This window comes from Meleagris gallopavo, chromosome 8 (genome assembly GCF_000146605.3).
Source record: "Meleagris gallopavo isolate NT-WF06-2002-E0010 breed Aviagen turkey brand Nicholas breeding stock chromosome 8, Turkey_5.1, whole genome shotgun sequence".
Classification (NCBI taxonomy): Eukaryota; Metazoa; Chordata; class Aves; order Galliformes; family Phasianidae; genus Meleagris; species Meleagris gallopavo.
In genome coordinates, this window is record NC_015018.2 from 31,417,601 (window position 1) to 31,438,036 (window position 20,436).

Consider the following 20,436-nt stretch of genomic DNA (forward strand, 5'->3'; position numbering starts at 1 on the left):
CTCTGTAATCAGCACAGTAAGAGATCCCCATGGCAAAGGGACTGGACCCACCATGAGAGCCAGTCACCAGTGAGCACTGCCATTGACTCCAATGACTAAAAACTCATTCAAGAGCGTTCTAAAAGTGTGCTGCTGCCTAGGCAAGCTAAGGGGGCTACAATAACCACAAGGGCATGGTTTGTCTTTCGCACATTCTCTCACTAGCCAAAGAAATGGGAGACTAGGTTAGAGTGACCTAAGGGTCTGGAGCTTGCTGCTGATACCAACTTGGGGTTGATCAGCACGTGCTCCTCAGCATTTCCTAGGCTGCTTGCTCAGCTTCCTATAGTAGTTCAAGTGTATTTCTGGGAGGCAATTAAAGAAACTGGATAAGAAAAAAAAAACAAAACATACCTATTTCAGTAATTTTTTGCACCTTTTCAAACAATGTATCTTTTGTGTGTTGCTAAATTCTTTTCTTCCAAGACAAATATTTGGTTAAGCACAAAGTAAAGCGAGTGTCCAGCCAGCTTTGCAGAGGGAACTGACACAGATACACTATTCTTCTACAAGCTTGTCATTATAAAACACCCATGAAAAGTTAAATAACTTGCTCCAGCAGGTCCAAACAACAATAAACTGTTCTCTCTGGCTCCTTCTGGTAACTACTGTAGATTTTTTTTTTTTAAGATTATTTATGGAAATGTTTTCTAACTTGTATTGCTGCACATAGCTTGTTTCAGTCACACTTCAGCCCTTTTCCTTAAAGGCAAACACTACCATAAGAAGACTGAAAAATCACATTAATGAAGTAGGCATATAGTGCCATTGTTTCAAAGCTCTCACAATAGCCATTAAGCGTGCCAGAGAAGAGGCAGGGAGAAGAAAAATGCTGCATTTCTAACATTTACATGACAAAAATATCATGTAAAAACTGTATGGAATTATAGGCTCACTTTTTAACTGAATACAGCTTAAGAGCAAAAGTAGCCAACAGCTATACTGTGTATATATTTGTAGTGGATACATAATGTAAAGTAGATATTGACAACTTATATGCTCCAAGAAGGATGGTAGGAAGGACAAGATAGGGTCAGAAATGCAATGCTTCTGGTGAGGTGGATACTTAATTGTTAAGAGAGATCCCACCTTCTGCCCAAATTAGCCAGGGATTGCATCACTGCAATCAGAACTTTGCTTTCCTGTCACAGAACGGCCAAGAAGTTCTCAGCCTATTTGTTTTGTTTACAAACTTTGCCCTGGGGCTTGCCAGCTTAACATCTGCATCTACCAATCAAAAACCAAGAACAGCATTTTAACAGTATATGAATATAAAACCCTGAAGCTGGTAGCAAAACGTTCTGAAGCATTTCTGTTAACCATTCTAAAGCTGGGTTATGTCAAATCACAGGATCTCCCACATTTACATTCTGCACAGCCCTCCCTTCAACTGCTCCAAGGAAAGCCAGGTATCAGGCTGCCATGCAAAAGTAGAAATATATACGAAGTTTTCTCTTAGCACAGCCCCACAAAGCATGGAGCATAACCTTTGTAGAGTTGGTTATACAGCTGCATCAGGGATGCTAGCAAGGAATTTGGACCCAAAGTGCCTGGAACGCTATCTGCAAACAGTCCTTTAAATAAGAATTTGTGATAAATGATAGAATCATATGCTCATATTCCTTACTCCAATTATTTGAGAACTTACTAAATTTTCATGGGAATTCATAGAATCATGGAATTGTTTGAGATGTGATGCCTTCAAATGCTACTTGGTCCAACTCCACTGTGATAAACATCTCCATCTAGATCAGGGTGTTAAATCCAGGTTGTAAAACCAAATCCAGATCCCAGACACCAACAGGACCTACTCCTAACTTCTGATTCTTCTCAGCTCCCACAGTCCCTCACTTCCCAAGCCCTGTCTACAGGCTCCCTCCAGCTAGCAGCTGTGCAATGGAAGGAAACCACACCTGACTCAACCTGAGCAGCTGACACAGGTATGGCTCCATCACCAGTCACAGCCCTTCACGCTGCAGTCAGAGCTATGCTGAACAATGGAAGCTATACGCAACTATATACTATGGTTGTTCCAGTGCAAATTAAAGCAGTAGCCATCAAGCCTGCAAGCTAAAAAATATTATTTTTTCATATGAAATTGGAAAGAAAAATGTGTTTCAATTGTGCTTTGTTTGGGGATAAGAGTTGATTTAACTGATTGCCTGTAGGAGCAAGACCCAAGGAAAATACAAGCTGTCAGAGCTGATGAAGTTCACTGCGTGCATAAATCAAGTCTCACTATCATAACAAATAAATAGCCAACATATCACTATTTTTACAACACTAATGGTACTAAATAGCTGAGAATAAATGTTTGCAATAGCATTACAGCTTTTTCCTTCTCTATACGGCATCAAGTTCAATACAGACACAGAGCTCTGCCAGATGGAAGAGAAGAGCCACGAGGCAACAATAAACACTGTAGTTCATAGAATCATAGAATGGCCCGAGTTGAAAAGGACCACAATGCTCATCCAGTTCCAACCCCCTGCTATGTGCAGGGTCACCAACCAGCAGCCCAGGCTGCCCAGAGCCACATCCAGCCTGGCCTCGAATGCCTCCAGGATGGGGCATCCACAGCCTCCTTGGGCAACCTGTTCCAGTGCCTCACCACCCTCTGGGTGAAAAACTTCCTCCTAACATCCAACCTAAACCTCCCCTAAATACATATGCACGCATCAGAAGAGAGCAACCTGGGATGAACCAAACTTGATTTCTAAATACAATGAACAACTTTGATACCTCTGCTGTAATATTTTAATATAAACTAATTGCAATATGCAGTCTTGCATGCAGGAACTCTTATAAAAACTACTGACAAAAAACGCAGGCCATATTTTACCACACCACCCAGAAAAAATAATCCAGTGCTATTCAAATGCCTGTTGCTGAATTTCAAAACCAAAATAAAATACCGGTTGCAATGGATAAATGCAGTTTTGTATTATGCAGAAGTTACGACAAAGCTATATTATCAAGATTCATTATATTTCTTATGACAGCTGAAGAAAAAAAGGGACAAAGTGCCATTCACTACATTTATTTGCATAATCATGGCGCTCTGGATCTGCTGATCAGCTTTGTGCTCCAGCTGATCTTTCACCAGAACACAGGGAAACAGTGCTTGCTTAATGAAAGGATGCTCAGCCTACTGTCTCTCAGCTCATTGCAGAAGTTGTTCTTATTCAGATTCTCCCTGTAATTCTTTTTTCCCCATTGCAGCTCAATATTTTTCCCAGAAAATAAATACAACTCTACCACCCAAGCAGAAAAAAAGAAAGTAACTTGTAAACATACAAACTCTTGTAATTGTTTACAATAGGGGATTTTTATGAGTGCAATATGTGCAATTGTGTATATAACATTGAATATAATCTTCCAGTACTTCTGCAAGGAAAAGTTATATGGTAACAAGCAATAGCTCTATTGTATTTGGAACAGTGCTACCACCCTGGACTGCAGGAAAAGATCTATGTACACAACTTCCAGGCAGAAGAAACACACGGAATGTGACAAACACTAAAACAGACTCTTCCCTTGCACATTTTCATCTCTTCCAAAAATGAGCACTTCAGGGATGTAGCTCATCCAGGAGCAGCCTTGGACAAATTTGTTCAACAGGCAGCAATACACCTATTTCTCATGTCTGTATGTTAACTCATTCAGAGATACTCATTCATTTACTCATTCACTGTTATTACTTTCCCATTTAATAGTGTCATAGAATCATAGAACCCTTAAGTGTGGAAAAGACCACCAAGATCCCCAAGTTGAGCCATCCCCACCATGTCCACATCAGTGCAACATCTCCACAGGTCTGGAACACCTCCAGAGATGGTGACTCCACCACCTCCTTGGGCAATAATCTCTTGGGATTTCCCCCAAGTCTTTCAGATTTTCCCAATAGCCCATTTAAAGATAAGAATTAAGTATACAGGAATATCTAAGTGGTAAAATACACCTGCTAGTGGTCTGTATAAAGCAACAGTTTGTATTCTTGTCACTAGTCTTCATAAGAGTTCCTAGAGTTCCTGCATACAAAATGTGTATTGCAGTTAGTTTATATTAAGATATCATTAATTTGTAACACAGGCACAAGAGAGAGGTGAGTGGGTGCTGTCCTTTCAGCCAGCTTGATTTTCTGGAGCTTCATCACAGAAGCTGGAAACTAAACTCACCACCCCAGCACAAAGCAGCTGGCCCAGAAGGAATTCTCATATTGTGTCTCTCATTCCACAGTTTCCAAACTTGAGACCGGCTTTAAAGATCATTATCAAGCACCTGCATTCTGCCAGGATAAGGACAGCATCCAAACACCACGTTAGGGAGAACATGACTCAGGTTAAAGAATAAACAGATAAGGCTTTGGCTTTTACCAAAGCATTTAAAATGCACAATCCTGCACTATCTTAAGTTATTCAGTGCCTTCAACAAGGTTATCAGAGTAGTAAAACAAGTAAAATGTTTTTGCTTTTTTTTTTTTTTCTTATTTTTTTGAAAGTATGGCCTAAATTAACACAAGGGACAAACACTGTTTTGTTAGATAGCCAAAGCATTCAGCAGGGTATGGCTGGCCAAAGTTAAATACAGACAGTTTGCAAGGAGGTACTGAAGATAGCATAGCTGGATTCTCATACAAGAACCATTTGTATAAAGATTAAGAAAGGCAGTTTCAGAAATAAAAAGTAGATAGCATTGCATCAACATGAGCTGTGCTACAGAACAGTGCCAGAACGTTACAGAAACCACCATCTCTGAATGAGACCACCACTGCAGAATGAGAAAAGAAAAGCCACTGTAGTGACCGAGTACAGGAGCAAGAGGAGAGAACCAGCAATGCATTTTTCAAGATGCATTTTCAATAACAGAAAGCCAGGGACAGGACTACAGGATGCTGAATCAGAAACAGTAGCAGAATAATTGCATTTAAAATGTGCAAAACAGTATCAAAAAAATGCAGATAGCTTTTATTTAGTTATTTTGCTGCTGGAAGTATTTTAGTAGACCCACCAGAGGTTGACTAGTATCTGAACCCAACTAGATGTTAAGAGCAGCGTGAACAGAACTTCTAATCTGCACACCTTTAGTCATCACAAGTGGAGCTCAATCTTACAGCTGCTGCTGTAGTAGAAATTGCCAGCTTTGGAGTGACAGCTGATAGCCCCATCTGCATCAAAAATAAACTTCATCCAGAAAATCTTCACCACTAGATGAGCTCAGTGACAGAGCTCTTTCCTATTTCGTATATACTATTAAATAGCTGGGCTGGACAAACCTGCATGCTTCAGAAACACAGCCTGCTGGACTTGGTGCCGTTTCACAGAGCAGGAGGCAGAAGTGAAGTGCTTTTCATGGGCCACTAAAGAAGTTATTTATTGGGAAGGCAGTTTGTCTCCTTAATTACACGGAATGTTTATTTTCTAGCATTTCATTTAGCAGTTAATAAACTGCCTTACATCCTCAGCCATAACATCTTCTCACTGTCACCACAGACAAGCTCACACTGTAAAATCACAGACAGATAGGGCTTTGAAGGGAGCACTATTAAAATGAAGGATGCAGGGGGTTGTTAAGGGTTTGCTGACAGCAAAATTTGGATTTACAAACCTGGAAGAGAGGTTTCCCGCTTCCCAAACATCACATTTTGAAAAGAGAAACATTACTAGAACTACTAGAACTCTCTCTTCTGCCTCCTCACTTAAGATCTTGATGGAAAATTGTATACATGTTGCATTGGTGCAAAAAGACCTTCCACATTCACTGAGCAATAATCAGCTTCATGGCTTACATATGTTAATACTGTGAACATTTTATAACTTTCCATATTAGTGTTATTTTAAATTAATCACCAAAATTATAAATCCCTTCCTAAAATTGCATTTTAATGCAATATAGTTAATATGAAAACTAGTCTACCTAATGCAGGCAGTTGTAATGCCAACAACTTAAGAATACATTCCAAGGAGAACTTATTAATATATCCCACAATAATCTTTGTTGGATTCTGAATTTAAATGTAGGCTGGTTTCTGAAGATGAAATGTTCAGCCAAATATAAAATTGAATACTTTTCCTCAACTAGAAATTCCCCACATATAAAAGAGTACAGGGCTCTCTCTGAAAGAGGCTCAACAACTCTGAGGTTCATCTACTGTACGTAGATATATGTGCACAGATTAAGAGCTAGATTTCAGATCCAAAGAAAAATCCTGGATGTTTGCCATTTTAAGACCCAAAGCAGACCTTTAAGTACTCCGAGAAAGCCCTGTGCATAATACAGAATTTCATTTTACCTATGCTTGAAAGAAATGCCTGGCTCCACAATGTCTGTATGACATAAAGTCTGAAAAAGAGCGTGAGAAAAATGGAGGGCTTTCAGATAGCACTTCCCACTGTTCTTCTAAATAACTTGGAGCAGTTTCACCCTACTTAGTATCTTAGTATAGAGGTTCCAATAGTTCTCCTCCCCCAAAGATTAGGTATTAGGGCCTCTAAAACAGATTAAAATACTTTTTGTGTAATTATGAGTGATTTGGACCGTCACACCCAAGCCTAAACCAAGCCATATACTCTGCCCCAAAAGAGATTAAATGAACAGGGCACGAGGTGCCATTCAAAAGTGAACTGTAAGCAGTCATTGATACTGTCCTTCAGATTCATGATGAGCCTTTTATTGAAAAAAATCCATAACTGAACAAATAAGTAGACATAGGAAGTTCTTACCACCCTGTCAATGCAACAACACAATTTTAATAGTAAAGGCATGCTACTGTATCTAAGCATTAAGGCTCGAATACAATCACTGTAGCAGACAAATGAAGTCACACATCAGACCAGGTAATGCTTCTTACAAATCTATTAAATAGGTCAGAATTTCCTGATGTATTTCCAATTTTTACCACGTTATAATTAACTCAATTTATATCAGAAATTGAGAAAAAGGCAGCAGTTATTATTGTTATAAGTCTCACTGTGTTACAAAACAAAGCGAAATAAAGTTTATGGCTTTCCACAGTAGCATTACAGAGATCTTACAAACATGCTCCCCTTACATTCTCTCGATCTAAAGCCAAAAATGGTTATGTGGTTTTATTATTCTACCTGGAAAGCAGCCACAGTTTGCTAGGTATCACTTCTGCGCAAGTCTTGCTCTTAAGAACCAAAAGCTCTGGCAGATCAGTACTCAAGCCTTGCATTTGCAGTAGATAGAAGAAATGATGGATCTGAGATACCAGCTTTGTTAATTTTGCTAATGGAAACACTGTGGCACAAGACAAAGAACCAGAAGATGCTTGCTCAGAACTCTACTTGTCTTTTTAAGCCTTGTTAGATTAGGATTAGCATCCTACAAACCCCTTTTCCTATTGTAGAAGGCTCTTATTCATGCACAATGCACTCTGAATCGAAGGCAACCAGCCCAAGTAGTATTTTTGCACTATTCCTACTGCAAACTTGGGTTCTAGTTAAGAGCTACGCTTGGCAGTAAAGCATGAATAAAACTGAGATTTTTAAAACCTTAGCCTATTACAGAAAGCAAAGCAAAGAAAAATTAAGGAAAAGCATGAAAGTAACAAACAACTTTACAGCAGAAATACTTGTCATCAAAAAGGCACTTCCATACCCTTATCCCACTTCCAACAGAAATATCTCAGTTCCAAACCTCTTTAAAAGTCCTGTAACAACACTTCTACTTAACGTGTTAACGTTGCATGAGAGCAGTGCTTCCCCCCCTTCCCTCTGGTTCAGCTTTTCCTTCTTAAAGCCTACAGCAGAAGCTTACTAAAAAACACAGAAGCTCCCTGTCTGTTTACATTTTCCCTCCCAAACTGAAACTCCAGTATTTCAACATTTAGAATCATTCTAGCAGATACCATTTCCCACCATTTAACTGCACAGTAAGAATGTTTTCATAAAGGTGCATGCAGTGAACTGTACCTCATTTTCGCCACATTCAGAAGGTGTGTCCTTGTGTACAGCCATCTGATACTTGGCAAATAAAGTGGCTGACTGGTTGAAGGATGATTTGAACTGTGGGTCCTCAAAAGAGACAGGTACTAACCTCACCTTCAGAGCAAGGAAAATACAAGCATACTGTTTTGAGTGCATATAATCAGATAATATGCTTCTGAAGGTAAGGCTAGTGGAAGATCTTCTCCTATCCATTTCAAAGCCTTTGAAGTCAGTATTCTACTTTAAATATAATAAAAAGTAAATCTTCTATAGGGGAAAGTATATTTATATGGCAACTAACACTAGCCTTAAGCTGACTTAATGATGATACTTCCATTAAAGAATAAAAATTACATAACACTAGAACATTCCAAAGCACCAGCTTACTCAACCTATTATTTTTTTTTTGTTACCAAGTAACTAACAAACCAACAACAAATTTTTCTATGTACAACCCCAAGAACTATCAAAATGTTTTAATTTCTAGTGGCACATCACTTGACCCCAGTTTAGCTATTACATATTCTTACTACGCACACTTTTCATCCAAAACTCTGAAGTTTTTCTTCTTAGTTTTATTTGAGACGTAGTATGTCCAGCCAAATACCTATCACACATTGCCTGGTCATCACAAGAAGCAGTAACAATGTGTAATTTAGATAGAGTGAGTTGATCACTACTTGATGTGCTTAAATGAAGAGGTGTGCAAAATTTAAGTGAACCTCAAACTAACAACTTGTACGTGTGATAATTTCTTCACTCACATGTTGGCCCTGATCGTGCTTGCTCCTCCACATATGGATGCATTCAAACCAAAACCAATGAGACTACTTATCAGGGCAAGCATCCAGCCATTTTCAGTTCCTGGGAGATTTATATGTATATGGTCCATGACATTTTACCTCCAAAGCCTCATCTCTTTCATCTCTTATTCAATAGCATAGCCATCTAACTCTAAACTTTTCTGTCTGCGATTAAGACCAAATATTCATAGCACTCAAAAAAAAAGATAAAGGTTTGCACTTTCAGAACGTTGATTGTACTTGATACAGTATTTTACATACTCCTGAGTGTAAGGTAGATATAAAATCCACAGTTGTTTCTTCTAGAGTCTATGCAAGACGCATGAAATGGAGGGGAAGCTGAGCTTTGCATAGAATTCATTTGGCCTTCTGACCTGATTTATAGTTGGTTTATCAGGTGGGTCCTTGTGAATAACCATCTGGTAACGTTTATAGACCTGGTAAGACTCCTGAAATGTGGCTTTGAACTGTGAACTTGGCGGAGATGATCTCACCACCCTCACCTTCAGAAGAAGTTAAACATTTATTATTACAGTACCATGCAATAATTACACATTTATAACATATACAGGCATCACAACAGAGAGAATTTTTCACTTCCTGAAAAAGAACCCTACCACTTCAATTAATGTTAGACAATAGCCTTCCAATTCTTCTCACTTCACATTATTGAAGGCTTTTGTATGTAATTCAATGTAAATACAAGGCTTTCAAGTGATGGACAAACTGAAATGTCTATAGAAGAACCACGTAAGTGGTTTTCAGGAACTAAGCCCCACAAATGGTAAGCAGATTGACATTTTAAAGAGATTTTTGATACATCTTCAAATCTTCTGTTCCTGTGTTTTCTCATCATGCAGAAAAATACTTGAAGGATTCATGCATTTGAAAGACTCATATCTGTCCTCTTTGGATAAAGACCACATTTGCATTGCAATGGTCCTAGGAAGATTTCCAGGTATTTTTCAAATTAAAGGAGGAAAAGGAAACAATGTTCCCCTATTCAATTACTAATTAATTTAGGTAGGAAATTGTGTCCTTCCTACCACCACCCTTACATACAAGAAAATAAATTTTAAGAATCCATAAATTAAACTGTTCTTAGTAAAAGTGATTGCTTCCTGACCAAAGGAATGCTATTACATGATGAATGGTGAATTTTCACTACGGTCATTCTCACAGATACCACTGGCTCTAATCTACAAAGAAAAATTTGTCAACAATAGCAAGGAACAATCTGAGGAAAAAACTTCTATAATCATTCTCCTTTAAATTCTCTCAGCATCATCTTAATGAAAACATTCAGACAGGATCTTTACATTTGTGAGTTAACTTATCATAAACCTGGAAGAGTTAGCAATTATAGATCAGTCCCATGGTTTCTTGTCAGTTACTGAGGGTGCATTTTTTAAGTCACCACCATTTCAAATAAGTACCAGAAATACAATTCAAATTCAATTTCTAGTACCATTAGTAGCTAAAGGAAAATGTACATATTCAGAAAGCTTTCCAGCTTCCAGAGAAAAAAAAAAATGTGTTTACAATTAACCAGTGTCAGCATGTCCCAAAGCCTTCCAGGTAACTACTTCTATAGCAAAAATAGATTTAATTGCAACCAATATATTATGCTGGTTTCGACCATAACTTTTACAGTTTCTAAAGACATCAACACATACCACAGACATTTATAAAAGAGCTATCTTCTCATCTGTTTAGTTTTATCAACAGTTACTGCTTTCTAGCCAAGATTCAGTAGCATAGATAATTTAACTACTTATATGCTGCAAAACTAAATATTGAATGTCTCTCATCGTTCAACACTCAGTTAATTCAAAGTCTTTCATTTTCAAGTCACTCAGTATGAAATCAATTTACAAGTGTTTCGTTCACTGCACTGCTCTCTTCTACAACTGACTGCAAGTGCAAGATTACCCCCTTGTGGTTACACAAAGCTCAGCTGTACCAAAAATATCATCACGTACCACATAAATTCTAAGATTTAAACTGCAGCCAGTTAATAAAGCCACAGAAACTAAACACCTAAGCATTTGCAGAGTTCCAAAAACCAAGACTTTTCTGTAATTTGCCTCCAACAGCAGTGAATGACCCATTACCTCCAATTTGTGCGGTGCATCATCAGGTAAAGGGACAAAAATGAAGTCTTCAATGCTTTTTGGTTGGTTTGCTGTAGACTTCGAGTTTTGCAAGAGTAGAGCTTGATGTTCTGCTTGAAGTGGAGAGCCTTCAAGGGTGCACCTCTGATTCTGAAGGAGTTTCTGCAGTTTTCTTTCTTTCCGTATGTCCTTCGCTTTTCGACACGGTGGCTTGCTCAGATCAGCCCCTTTGCCTGTAAGGAAACAGGCAAAGAATTAAACACCACATTGTGCAAGCCACAAGTAGCCCTCACACGATGACTGAAAAGCAATGGTTAAAACTACCAGTAATTGCAGACCATGGTCTGAATATAACACGGTCTTCCACGTTACAGCTTGTGATAATACCCTGCGTCAAGGGAAGTTGCAATGATTTTTTCCTCTGCAGCTTTCTAATCCAGAGTCAGGAATATATTTTAAAAGTAGTACAAGTAGAATTCCTCTTAAGTCTGTCCTTAAATCCCTCTCATCGAGCAACAAAAAGCTCCTGTTTAGCACACGATATTATGCTGCCTCGTATCCAAACAGCACCAGGATCAGCTTGAAACACTGACAGCAAAAAGCACAAAACCAAACCACAACCACAAAACCTCACTGTCAAATTCATAAAGAATTATTCTACTGCATTAAAAACACAAGCACTATAAAATTAATACTCCACTTAAATCAAGGAGAAAAAGATGCCCGTGGTCCATTCTACCCACAAAATGTGCTGAAAGGACAGTCACCAAATAAATAACCCATTCCCAACCGCAATTTTTCCCCCACATCTCACGATTTTAATTGATACTGATTTTAAATGCATAAATCCAGATTTCTACAAGTTTACAAAAACAAGATTTTTTCCCCTAACACTCAGTTCTTTCACTTTTACACACCATTATCAGCCACTCCAGGAAGCAGAGAAGTAAGTGACTATCAGACTTCATTCCAGAAGCTGTGTTAAAGCCGTATGAAGCTGCTGCATTGCTGGAAACAGTGGTGGAAGAATTCATGAATTTTCAGGGAATACCTGCCTGATACTTGCAGCTGCTGTAGAAAGTTCCATACAGAGGGAAAGCTGCACTCAGAACTGTATTAGCAGCCACTTAATCCAGTTAATTCCTATAAAACTGACTCTCGTTCTGTGTTTTTATTTATTTTACATACAGTGGTAAATGAGCTGGAGGCCAAAAATAATCCATAATACTAACGATTTCAAAAGGAGAGGAATAATGGAACAAACTAGGCCCACAGAGGGAAGCACAGAATCATTTATCTTGCACAGAACAAAAACTGTAACAAATATTATGACAAACTGCTGAAGCAGTATTTGACGCTATTAGCTTGCTCCTGAAATCCATATATTTGCAAAGGACACACTGGCAACTATTGAAAGACTTAGTGGGAACGTAACCAGAATGGTGAGATGCTTTCATTTGAAGCATTAAGACAAGATATTTCCAACCCAGCTAATATTTATGAGAAATGAAGAATAATCCAAATGCAGACTTAACTATGCCTTATCCCACTTCACTCTGTAGGAGGGCTGCAAACTATGTGGAAATCATTTCTTCCAGGAGGCCTAGGAAAAATATGGTTAGAGCTTTCCTTCTTCCTCACCAGTAACTTTGTGGCCAAAAATGATACTTTCCTTTTGTCCTCTACCCACTTCAAACCTTCCCGTGGATAAGGGCAAGCACTTGCATCCTTCTGCAGACTGGAAATGGTAAAAGGTGAAAGGCTCACAGTGTGCTTAGGTTCACTTCACCTGCATAGAACTGCAGCCTTCAGAGTCACAGCTTCATCTATTGTTACCAATACACCACAGAAATTGTCAAAATACTTCCTACTGGAACCAATTTTCAAGCATCAGTAAAGCTATAAACTATTCTTCCTAATGCACAAACCATACAGAATGTGATGACTTCACTCACCCTGGGTATATCTGTTTTGGTTCATACTAATATACTGAAAAAGCAGTATTTTATTTGAAGGTTAAAACACTACTTTATCAGTTTTGTTTTTCCTGGTGCATTTTGCAATGAAGATGGTTAAAGAAAAGAATGGTGACCTGTCTTTTTCCCAAGATGTACATTAATTATTTTAATTAAATCCCAAGCACAAGCTCTAGTTAGAGGTACAGCATAAGTTAGAAACCAGAGATAACAGTTTTATGAGAACAAGATAAAAGGAATAGCAACTGGACTAAGGGAAGCAGATTTTACTCCTAAGCCAATAAAAATTATTTGTTAATATCCTGCTAACTGCTTTCTAGGGCAAAGCTCACTGCGTTTGGTTGCATCAAGCCAACAGTTCAGCTCATGGAGAATCATGATTTAGCTTGGAAAAGCTTGACCTCCTTGTGGCCTTCCAGTACTTGAAGGGAGTGTATAAACAGGAGGGGGAATGGCTGTTTACAAGGGTGGATAGTGATAGGACAAGAGAGAATGGTTTTAAACTGAGAAAGAGGAGGTTTAGGTTGGATATTAGGAGGAAGTTTTTCACCCAGAGGGTGGTGAGGCACTGGAACAGGTTGCCCAAGGAGGCTGTGGATGCCCCATCCCTGCAGGCATTCAAGGCCAGGCTGGATGTGGCTCTGGGCTGCCTGGTCTGTTGGTTGGTGACCCTGCACATAGCAGGGGGTTGAAGCCAGATGAGCATTGCGGTCCTTTTCAACCCAGGCCATTCTATGATTTGTAGATGCCACAAGGAGACTTAGGAAAGGGATGGTTATCTCAAAATATATAGCTACCATTACCAAAAGTGCAGTGAGAACTGCTCAGAACTTACAGGATCCATAAGACTTTCACAGTACCACTGTCTCAAGTGCACAACATCAAGATTCTGTTTTGGATATGGACATATAAATCAGGAAGAACAACAAAGAATAACACCTGAACTATCACAAACAGCAGGACCCTAACACATAAGCACTTTCTGCAACCTACAGGTTACATTTTTACCAATGTTACTGGTTCTCATTTAAAGACTTTCTCTATGAGAGCCATGGAAAACTCTTGAAAACAGTTCATAAGTACAATGCTGGTGTAAGCTCCTCAGAGCTCACCCAGTCTGGTTGTTCCATGGGGGCTCCATGAAAGCTGAAGTGCTGAGAGCATTTCAGAAATGAAGCTAATACCACTTCTGCACCCCCTCAGACTTCCTACAGCTGAACAAGCAGATTGCACAACTGAGTATCCTTACCTCTGTCCTACTGTCTTTGGATATTTGTCTCATTCAGACAAAAATATTCACCAGAAAAGGACAAATATCCTGAGACCATTACAGATGTTATGCGATCTGACCAGGGATAAACAAGTCAGTAGATGAGTTTATTTAAAATACTCATGATAAATCTAAAGAATGTTACAGCACTTCATCTGCCTTGGGCTCTGTTTCTTGTCTCATATCTTCCATAAGCTATAAGTTAGCTAGAAAAACTTTTTAAAACAATGGATGTGCATGCAGACATAAGCAAACCTTTCCCATCTGAAACTGTGCAGAAACAGCCCATTTTTTCCTATAGGACAGTGACCTGTTTATAAAAGAATAAAAATACAATTAAACAATCTTATTACAGAATAAGTCTACATTTTCCAAGATGAAAACTAAACATCTCTCTATCTGGAAAATTTTGAACTAAATTTGACCTGGGACATCACCTACTTGAAACAAACAAAAAAAATTTCTGATGAATTTCTTCTTTTAATGAATATTTCTCCTCTATAAGATTAACCCTCTTTTTCTGAAACACCCAGTGAAAACAACGTTTCAAACTCCCCTTACCTGCATTTGCAGAGTGACTCGGTGTTATTAACATAACTGAAGACTGTTTTTCAACCCCCTCCAAATCAGCTCTCGTTACCCAAGCCTGCCATCTGCTGTCCATTTCTACATCTTGTTTCCAAAATGAAGTTTACATGCAAAGCTGATTATTTTAAAAACAAGAGGAGCTTGGAAATTTGCACAGCACAGCCACGTGGTCAAACTAAAATACAATCTTGAAGATTCCAGGCAAGCTTTCTAGGAACTTGCATTAGTTCTGTGCTGCACTGCTGGTTTTCTGCCCAAGCTTTCCTTTTTGTTCAGGTGCAAAATTGCTGCTGAAAACCTGATGCTCTTGGGGTATGAGTGATTGTTCACATTCTTTTGAAGTGTCAGCCTTGAAAGTAACCAACCCACAGGAGGAGGCAAAGTCTTTTGAAAACAGAAGTGATGCTCTCATTAACACCACAATATATAGTATGTGAAAATTAGGAATTAGTATGACAGCCCAACCTATGTAGAAACCACGAAGCATCCAGTTCTCACCAGGATTTCAACCATGCTTGCTACTCCACATGCAACTGCAATCCAGAAAATACCCTCAATGTCTCTGAATCATTTTGGAAACCGTGCAAAATTGAAAACGTGACCTGCAAGATGAGGCTGCCTCACCTGCAACCCTTGGCCCACAAAGCATTTATAAGGTGCATCCACTTCCTTCTCCTACTCAGGCTGTTACTCAGATGACTTACGCTGACAATAACCCACCTGCCTCTTAGCACATCCCACAAGAACAGGGCACACAAGCAGCTGTAAGTGACCATCCACAGCACTCTGCATGAATGCCCCAGCAGCAAAACTTCTGTCAGTCAGAAGGGCAATACAGGAGTGTAACAGCAAAGGGACCAGCGCAGATAAGATGGTATTTCAAAGGAAAAGTAAAGGTGCTCATCCATCTTTGAAGATCTAGGCTTGCAGGAAAGACTCCAAACAGAGGAGAGATCTCCAAAGATCCTCCTCCAGTGGCAGTTTAAGAGTGGGGTTTAAAAGAGGTGCAGCCAGGCTCCATCCCTTCTGGTCACACAGCTGAACTGCCTTCACCTGTGCTCCCAGGGCTGACCAGGTCCTTTCCCAGGTGCTCAATCAGTGGTTCAGACCATGACTCAGCAGTTGCCATACAACTTCCCAGCATTTTCTTTTTATCCAATGACCCTCAAGAACTTCTCTGCAAGTGCAACAAACAGGGCCATGGCACACAGGATACCAGCTGTGACATTTGGTGTCAACAGTTAAGATGATCAAGGTTCAAGGTTGCCTTACTTAGTACACATACTTACCATACTTCCTTACAGAAATATAACTCTAAGTTCACAGTAAGAAAAAGGTAGAAATATTACAATTTTATAGTCTCATATCTGCTTGTGACATTGCTTTTCTAAGCCAGTTATCCGGAAATCTAGAACAAGGCAAGCTCCCAAACTGATGGAAAAATCTCAACTAGGAAACAGAAGAACAGTATCTGTACTTTTCTTCCCTCCCCCCCAGGAAAGCAATGTAATTTCCTTAAAGCACACATCATTAGACTGGGTGTATTTCTAGTGCCAGTCAGGTCTGCAGCTAACAGGCTATGAAAACATAATACAGCCTTAAGCCAGTTATTAGTGCAGTATAATCTTGGGGTGTACACTTTGCATAACAAGACAGCCTACAGATACAAAGAAGTGTAAAAACAATACTTTCTCTTATTAGATCTCCAACTGGTTTCTCACTGCTGCACAAGGAAACAATGGTTAAGCCTTAAGCCCACAGCTAGCACTCTTGCAGCACAAACACACCTCAAGGTACCTAAACCTGAGGTAACAGCATCCCCATAGGAGAAAGGGAAAACTGGATTGTATGTCTTTCTGCACAAAAAAGTATTCCAAACTGGAAATAGATCCCAATGTCTGATGACATTCAATCACCTTGACATTTATGACCACAATCTACACAGCTTTCAAACATCAAAACTGTCAGTTGTATATAGGTATTTTCAGTAACTACACTGGAAAGCTGAGCATGATGGAAATCAATGCAACATCCAGGAAAAACTACAAAAACAAGTAACATGCAGCATCTATCAATACACACGGTATAATTTCATAAATAGGCAAAGGTATACAGAACAAGAAACAACAATTTCCTGAATTGGAAGATAGGCAAGATTAAAAAAAGAAAGATTTTAAAAACCTGCAAGTAATGAAAACACGTTCCAATTACTACCAGAAATGTAACTACCTGGCTTTGGTGGTGCATGAACAGTTTTAGTAGAAGGTGATGGTTCTCCAGGGACTGCTGCATCTTTATCTCCACGTATCTGAAGAGAAGCCAACTCTGCCTTCTTCACATTCACCTCTTCTTCTGTTTCTCCTTTCTCCTCATCTTTGTTCTCCACTCTGTCTGTGTGATCCTCATTTAAGGGAGTCAGTTCAGCCTCACTGACATGAGATTCACTTCTATGTACAAAACCACACGAGACTGCATCCTCTATATGGGAATCCATAGGCTCTTCTGTAAACAATTAAGAATTGCGTGAGTTGATTTATTTCTGTGTAACCACAACTCACACCCTGCACTGTTAACATCGAGATCAACTTATTTCCAATTTTGCAACTGTTCTTTCAACAGATGCATCTGGCATAGTTCGAAAACAGAAAGCTTTTTTTGCCAGTCTTACTAGCATCATCTTATAAATAAGAGATTTATTTTTTTCCAACAAAATTGGGAAGTCTCCACTAATTTCACACTACAAGTCCTGTTAGAAGAGGGAAATTAGGTCTCAGAACTGACACGGCAGGTTCCACCACAACTGAAAGTAGCTGGTTTTGGTGCTGGATAAGCAAAGTGCGTCACCCCTCGGTCACCTGGAAGAAAAACCCTTCTTGTTTCTTATTATTTTTCACTGTCCTGCTCGGTCATCTCTGGATTATCACTTTTATGGTAGTTAATAACAGTCTGATTCTCTACAGCATCAGCTACAAAGCAAGCTTGTGTCTAGACATAAAACTGAAAATACACTGGTACATGCAAAAAGCAATGAAATATCCTTCAGTGGAGCAAGGCAGCTGCCACAATTTGTTCTCTGCACTGCATTGTGTCCTTGATTCAAAATACTGTAAAGACATAACCTAGTCAGGCCTTTACAAAGGGGACTGCATGCAGAAAAAAAACAACAAATCACACTGATGCCATTCAATCATTCAGTCAGCAACTTGATCCTCATTTCAAACATCAGCCTTGCTTTTTCCAAATCTAGGAGTTTCTTACCTTCACTCACTGCTTTTGAAACATCTCCTTTAGAAATGAATTTCAACATTTTCTTAAGAACTTTCTTGTGAGATTTGGAGGTCTGAAAACGGAGTGCCTGGCATCTTAAAAAAGAGTTATGAATGCTTCATATATTTCTTCAAAATACAAGGACATTTATGAAGTAATAAGTGGCCAAATAGTTTATCAACACTCTTGATTTGATAATATTATGCTCTCCTTTTCTCCATGATATCATTATTATAGCAATACACACACAGTCAATAATCACAAAAGTATATCACTGTGATCTGAAGCACTACAGAAAGAAAAGTTCTCCCTAGGAGGACAACACATTAGAAATTTTTAACTTAGTTATCTATAGACACAACATTGAATCTAACCACTAGTGGCAGAAAAGCATATCTAGAATCAACTATTCAATTGACAGCCTCTTTTATTTGGGCTACTAAAGCAGTTTAGGAGAGATAGGTTCACCTGCACCATCAAACAAAACAGCAGTCACTGAACTCTTGCCTTGGACTGCAGTGCAAAACAAAAGGGAAGGGTACAGACTGCATACAGAAAAACATTACAAAGCCAATGACTACATCACAGAGTTACCAATGTGCCTGGGCACAAACTCAATGGAATATACTTGGTATAATGAAAAGTAGATGAACTTAAGTCCTGTGTGTTTAAGCCAATAAACATAATGGTTGCACACACTTGAAATGGTCAAATCACTTACAGTACTATAAGCCAACTCTCTTACCTTATTGTGTATTGAGGACAACATGTTTGATTCATGATAGGTTTGTAGACATATTTTCCACTTCTAAAAATAATAAAAAATACCATTTTTCATCATCGTTTATCTTACAATATTAATGTTAACCAACATTCTTAAGTAGCAACAAAATCTTACACAAATAGTAGCAAAAGCTGAAAGGGAAGCTCCATAGCTTCTTACCATTATATTAACATATTATCCATCTAGAATAAATAGATTTTAATTAATGAAAGTTCACCAGAGAGCACAACTAAGAAAAGCATGTTGCATCTAGCGTGCTTTTTATGTATCAGAACAATACCTTCGATTCTCCAGCACATTCCCACCTGAACATCCACACTTATTCCCAAGAAGTAACTACAAGCAATGTGACAAGAACTGCCTGTAACACTGTCACAGAACGGAAAGTGCAGCAATGATAGCACAGAGTAGCCAAGTCCTAGGCTGCAGCAAACGAGGATATGCTCAAACACAGCACCCACAGACACAGAAACAAAGGAGACCACTTACTCTTGGAAGACCTCAGTTAGGCAGGGTTCTCCAGCAAGATCCCCTCACCTCCACTGCTAACCCTTAAATGAGGTCCGGGAAGGGGTGGATCCTGGCTCCAGCCCTTCCAGTCACTCAGGTACATTGCATGCACCTGAGCTCCCCTGGGTTGGCCCTGCCTTCCACCAGGTGCTCAATCACTGCTTCAAGCTGTGACTTTGCATTTCCACTACACTCCCCTTGCACACATACTCTTTCATTTCTGCTCCTTATTCTGCAGGCACAAACTCCAGTACTGACAAGAAAATACCTATCATCCACATGCCCCTAAAAGAGATCGAAAAGGAAAAGTAGCATTTTCTGTGGTCAAGGGATTCTATTAGAAAAGGAGAACAAAAGAAGAATGAATCTAAGCTGGTGATGTTATTTTATATTTACCTTCGCCATCCTCTATCTATGAGGTCCTGGTAATCTTGAACCGTCATTGAATGTGCCCACATACCTGAAAGAAACAGTAACACGCTTGATTGGCAACAACTACACTTTAACACATTAAGATGTCACAAGTTCTACAGAAGTTACATAAAACGACACAGCTAACATGACACCAACAGATGTCTCTCAAGGACATGACCATATGTGAATCTCATCAGTGACTAAAAGACAGCAAGTTTTCCTCTCTTCCTATTCCTTCCCCTGGGGCTGGGACTGTGCTCTCCCTGGGCTGCCCAAACAGAAACGCTTTAAGCTCCCAGCCTTGCCGAGAGGATAAGCTGCCTCTCTCTGAGAAAGTCACCTGGGAAACACGAGGTTTTAGCCTTCTTAAACACAGCCATGCCTAAACAAGCAGGCTCACCTCAGTTACTCGAAGAGCACAACAACCTGTAACTTCTGCAGGCATCTACCAAACAGCAGCACCTCACACGTTTGGGTGACTTTTGGGTCAGGAGCCGAGCATAAGTGAGTCTGAGCGTTACTACCAGCACGTAAGAGCTGGACGCGACCCTGTCGGTGCACTCGTGCCCCAGGCAGAGCACGGAGCCACAGAGACGGCCCTCCCTTCCCGCGGCCCCCTCAGAGCCCGGCCCGCTCCCCGCCCGGCCCGGCCCGCACCGTGGGAGAGGTTGCCGCTCTCGTTCTTGCAGTAGCCGCAGCGGTACCCGTCCTCTCCCCCGAAG

The 20,436-nt window shown here is 39.6% G+C and overlaps 1 protein-coding gene across 5 annotated transcripts in view; it reads right to left on the reverse strand.

Annotated features, from left to right (window-relative positions):
- Positions 1-20,436, reverse strand: part of ATE1 (arginyltransferase 1) — a 39,887-nt gene extending 19,451 nt beyond the window's left edge. For 2 of the 5 annotated variants that reach the window (XM_019617899.2, XM_010714932.3), the window contains exons 1-7: positions 20,372-20,436; positions 19,697-19,760; positions 18,752-18,814; positions 17,998-18,101; positions 16,969-17,241; positions 10,906-11,138; positions 7,974-8,102 (exon numbers count right to left, since the gene is read on the reverse strand). In XM_019617899.2, the coding sequence (XP_019473444.1) occupies positions 7,974-8,102; positions 10,906-11,138; positions 16,969-17,241; positions 17,998-18,101; positions 18,752-18,814; positions 19,697-19,758 (864 nt within the window). In that variant the 5' untranslated portion in view covers positions 19,759-19,760; positions 20,372-20,436. Of the gene's footprint in view, positions 1-7,973; positions 8,103-9,165; positions 9,295-10,905; positions 11,139-16,968; positions 17,242-17,997; positions 18,102-18,751; positions 18,815-19,279; positions 19,346-19,696; positions 19,761-20,371 lie in introns of those variants that run through there. The other 3 variants (XM_019617896.2, XM_019617900.2, XM_019617897.2) reach the window with 3 other exon arrangements.